Source organism: Chrysochloris asiatica, unplaced genomic scaffold (genome assembly GCF_000296735.1).
Source record: "Chrysochloris asiatica unplaced genomic scaffold, ChrAsi1.0 scaffold00458, whole genome shotgun sequence".
NCBI lineage: Eukaryota > Metazoa > Chordata > Mammalia > Afrosoricida > Chrysochloridae > Chrysochloris > Chrysochloris asiatica.
Window position 1 is genome coordinate 404,997 of NW_006408976.1, and position 5,395 is coordinate 410,391.

A 5,395-nucleotide genomic window follows, 5' to 3' on the forward strand; every position below is an offset into this window, starting at 1 on the left:
ATCTTGATCTTTTCCTTCTTTCTTGTCTTCTTAATGACTTTTTGCTCTCTTCATGTATGATATTCTTGATGTCATCCCACAACTCTCTGGTCTTCGGTCTTTAGTGTCCAATTCATCAAATCTGTTCTTCAGATGATCTCTAAATTCAGGAGGGATAAATTCAATATCATATTTTGGCTCTCGTAGTAAATGGGCTGCCTAAAATAAAGTAAATTGCTAGTAAATGGGCTACCTAAAATAAAGATACATTATATATGCGAATTGGGTTGCTAACCTCAGAATCAGCAATTCAAAACTACCAGCTGCTCCACAGGAGAAAGATGAGGCTTTCTGCTCCTGTAAAGATTTACAGCCTCTAAAACCCTGTATGGGGTCGCTATGAGTCAGAACCGACACCATGGCCCATAATAACAACAACATATGTGCACAAGAGAGATTTTTCTTTTTTGATAAAAATTTTTTGCAAGTTTGTTTTTTCATAGAATGTAATTATTTCGTTTTGGAGGGAAGGAAAAGAGAAGAAAGATTTTTAAAAATCTAAAAGCCACTCCTTCCTCATGTCCATTACATAGCAGAAAATCACTCTAGGAAAAAAGTACATATGCACTGGTTTCAATATTGGTCACGGGAGGAAACATAAGACCATACCTACTGTTTATATTCTATTTAGAGCTGTATGGTATAACTCCATATCTGAAAGTTAAAAATCAGTGCTAAGGATGACAACAATGAAATCACTTTTTGTTATTGTCATTTCAGATACCCACTTCTATTACCTCTGTTGGATCAGGAGTTTGTGGCTCAAAGTACTGTAAATGCTATTTTAGAGGAACAACATTTGGTATTAATTCCCAGTATTTTGTATGCTGCCTTGTTCATCAAACAGTAAGTTAATGATGACTTTCATCTATCTCTTTGGTTACATGTAAACAAAATATGGAGTCATTGCTACTTCTTCAGCCTAGAAAGAAAAAGCCTAGGCTGAAAAGGTAGCAATGGATCAACATTTTGCTTACAAATAGCTTTCTATTTATTGGGCCATTGGATGCTGTGTCTCCTTTCCTTCAGACACTTAAAAAAAAAAAAAAAATTGTATCTATTTAGACTTTTCAAAATACAGAGCCTAAATTATTTTTGTTATTTTCTGGTGAATTATTTTCACTAATGTAAACTTCTAAGGTGATGCTAACTGTTTGCACTCAACTACTAATAAAGGTTGTTTCAAACCCACTTAGTGGAACCATGGGAGAAAAGCTTGCTTCCATAAAGATTACAGGCAAGACAAACGTATGGAGCAGTTGTACTTTGTAGCACATGGGATTGCCATAGGTCAGAATCAACTCAACAGCAATGGAATTGTTTGGTTTTGTTTGTAGTTAAGATTTTCATTTTGAAAACAAAAGACAAAAATCCTGAGTATTTGGCAAGTGTCTTATGTGATTTAATGAGAAAGCCCCTATAATTCAATGCAAAGGCTATATTATAAGGCCCAGTATATTCCTGGACGGATTTGGCCCAGGTTCAACATCTTTCTCTGGAGAGAAGACAAAAAAACATTTACCATTCATTGCGGGCCAGGCACCACACAGCATGACAAAATGGCACACACTGTATCACAGTCAGTCTTCTTCCAAACTCTTCAGGGTCCAAGTTGTTGTTTTCCCCTATATGATTGAGAATTTGAGGCTTAGACAGGGCACATCGGTTTTGGAGGATTAAATAGCTAATAAAGATTAGAACAAAGTTTCACACCGAAGTTTCAAACCTGAATCCTGAGCTTAAGTGCTCCTTTCCCTTTGATAGCATCTGATATGGTTCTGTGGGATAAGGCACTGGACCACAAGGTCGATTTAAACTGCAAGGTCACTGGTTCAAACTCACCAGAAGCTCCTCAGAACCCCTATACAGGGTCGCTATAAGTGGAACTCTCTTGACAGTACTTAATAACAAATAATAAAATCACTTTATAATTGCTTGTCCACCACTCATCCATCAGTTTGTCATACTGTGGTGGATTGTGAGTTTCTGTGATTCTGAAAGCTATGCCACCAGTATTTTAAATACCAGGAGGGTCACCCATGGTGGATAGGTTTCAGAGGAGCTTCCAGACAAAGACAGACTAGGAAGAAAGAGTGACAAACAAACTACTTCCAAATATTTAGTCACTAAAAACCTTATGAATAGCAGAGAAACACTGTCAGATATAGTGCCAGAAAATGAGCCCCTCAGGTTGGAAGACACTCAAAATGCGACTGGGGAAGAGCTGCCTCCTCAGAATAGAGTTGACTGTGATTACATGAATGGATTAAAGCCCGTGGGAGAAAAGCCCGTGGGATCTTCATTTGCTGATGGGGCACAACTCGAAATGAAGAGACCTAGCTCTAAGCATTCACTGAAAACCAGAACATTGAATGTACAAAGTATGAATCTGGGAAAACTGGAAGTTTTCAAAAATGAAATGGAAGGCATAAACATGGATATCTTAGGCATCAGTGAGCTAAAATAGACTGGTACTAGCCATTTTGAATATGATGACCACATGGCTTACTATGCCAAAAATGACAACTTGAAGAGGAATGTTGTTGCATTGATTGTCAAAAAGAACATATCCAGATCAGTCATGAGGTATACAACACTGTCTGTGATAGGATAATATCCATGTACCTACAGGGAAGACCAGTTAGTACCACTATTATTCAAATTTATGCACTAACCACTAAAACCAGTGAAGATGAAATAGAATTCTACCAATTTCTTCAATCTGAAATTGATCAAATATGCAATCAAGATGAATGAAAAGGTTGGGAGCAAAGAGGAAGGATCAGTATAGAAAATATGGTCTTGTTGATAGAAATCATGCTGGAGATTGCATGATAGAATTCTGCAAAATCAATGATTTGTTCATGTCAAATACCTTCTTTAGACACCATAAGAGATGGACTGTACACATGGACCTTACCAATGGAATACATAGAAATCAAATTGACTATATCTGCAGAAAGAGACAATGGAAAAATCTCTATATCATCAGTGAAAACAAGGCCAGGGGCAACTGTGGAACACACCATCAATTACTCATATGCAAATTAAAACTGAAGCTGAAGAAAATGAAAACAAGTTCACAAGAGCCAAAATATGACCTTGAATATATACCACCTGAATCTAGGGATCATCTGAAGAACAAATTTGATACATTACACACTAAAGACCAAAGACCAGAAGAGTTGTGGGATGACAACAAGAATATCATACATGAAGAAAACAAAATGTTATTAAGAAGACAAGAAAGAAGAAAAAGATCAAAATGGATGTCAGAAGAGACACTGAAACTTGCTCTCTAGCATAGAGATGCCAAAGAAAATGGAAGAAATAAGGAGGTACAAGAGATGAACAGAAAACTTGAGAAGATAAAGCCAAATATTTTAACAAAATGTGCAAAGATCTGGAATTAGAAAACCAAGAAAGAAGAACATGCTCAGCATTTCTCAAGCTGCGGGAACTGACAAAAAAAATTCAAGCCTTGACTTTTGTTATTGAAAGATTCTCTGGGAAAATTATTGAATGATGCAGAAAGCATCAAGAGAAGATGGAAGGAATATACAGAGTCACTGTACCAAAAGGAAATGGCTAATGTCCAACCATTTCAAGAAGTAGCATATAATCAAGAGCCAGTGATACTGAAGGAAGAAGTCCAAGGTGCATTGAAGGAACTTGCAAAGAACAAGGCACCAGGAATTGATGGGATAAAAACTGAAATCTTTCAAGAAAGTGAGATGGCACATGAGGCACTCACTCATCTCTGCCAAGAAATTTGGAAGACAGCTATCTGACTGGCTGATTGGAAGAGATCCATATTTGTGCCTATTTCAAAGAGAGGTGACCCAACGGAATGCAGAAATCATCGGACAATATATTTGATATCCCATATGAGTAAAGTTTTACTGAAGGTAATACAGAAACGGCTGCAAGCATACATTGACAGAGAACGTCCAGAGGTTCAAGCCGGATTCAAAAGATTATGTAGAATGAGGGATATCATTGCTGATGTCCAATGAATCTTGGCTGAAAGCAGAGAATATCAGAAAGATATTTACCTGTGCTTTATTGACTATGCAAAGGCTTTCAATTGTGTGGATCATGACAAGCTACGGACAACATCGCAAGGTATGAATATTCCAGAACACTTGATTGTACTCATGAGGAATCTGTACCTGGACCAAGAGGCAGTTGTTTGAACAGAACAGGGAACACTGAATGGTTTAAAATCAAAAAAGGTGTGTGACAAGGTTAGATTCTTTCACCATAGTTATTCAACCTGTATGCTGAGCAAATAATCCAAGAAGTTGGGTTACATGACGAAAAACATGGCATCAGGATTGGAGGAAGACTCATTAACAACCTGCGATATGCAAGTGATACAACCTTACTTGCTGAAAGTGAAGAGGAGTTAAAACATTTACTGATGAAGATCAGAGAGCACAGTCTTTGGTATGGATTACATCTCAGTGTAAAGAAAACAAAACCCTCACCACTGGACCAATAAACAACATTCTTATCAATGGAAAAAAGATTGAAGTTGTCAAGGACCTCATTCTTCTTGGGTCAACTATTAACACTCATGGAAGCAGCAGTCAAGAAATCAAACAATGTATTGCAGACAAATCTGCTGCATAAGACCTTTTTAAAGTGTTGAAAAGCAAAGATGTCAGATTGAAGATTAAGGTGCACCTGACTCAAGCCATGGTATTTTCAATAACCTCATATGCATGTGAAAGCTGGACAGTGACTAAGGAAGACCGTAGAAGAATTAATGCTTTTGAGTTATGGTGTTGGAGGAGAATATTGAACGTGTCATAGGCTGCCAAAAGAACAACAGATCTGTGTTGGAAGAAGTACAGCCAGAGTGTTCCTTGGAAGCCAGGATAGCCAAACTTCATCTCTCATATTTCAGACATATTGCCAGTAGGGACCAGTCACTGGAGAAGGATATCATGTTTGGTAAGGTTGAGGGCCAGAGAAAAAGAGGAAGACCCCCACTGAGATGGACTGGCCAAGTGGCAGCATCGATGGACTCAAGCATGGCAACAGTAGTGAGGTTGGCCCAGGATCGGGCAAAAGGTCACTATGAGTGGGTACCAACTCGATGGCACCTAAAAACAACAACAACATAGTTGCTTGTATAACATCTGTCCTCTATGCAGGACCTTATTTCTGGTGCATCTTCAGTTGCCTAGCAGAATAATTGCACAATCAGTGTTTGCTAAATTGGGTTTAGTGGAACAGAATTGAGGTGGTGGATCTTGGCTGAAAACAGAGAATATCAGAAAGATGTTTGCCTATGCTTTATTGACTACACAAAGGCTTTCGATTGTGTGGATCATGACAAGCTATGGAT

At 38.0% G+C, this 5,395-nt stretch overlaps 1 protein-coding gene across 1 annotated transcript in view; it reads left to right on the forward strand.

Annotated features, from left to right (window-relative positions):
* LOC102831855 (short-chain dehydrogenase/reductase family 16C member 6-like) overlaps positions 1-5,395 on the forward strand; it is a 25,835-nt gene that overhangs the window by 18,563 nt on the left and 1,877 nt on the right. Inside the window, exon 5 of the mRNA XM_006877294.1 lies at positions 760-885. Within this exon, the coding sequence (XP_006877356.1) occupies positions 760-885 (126 nt within the window). The remainder of the gene's footprint in view (positions 1-759; positions 886-5,395) is intronic.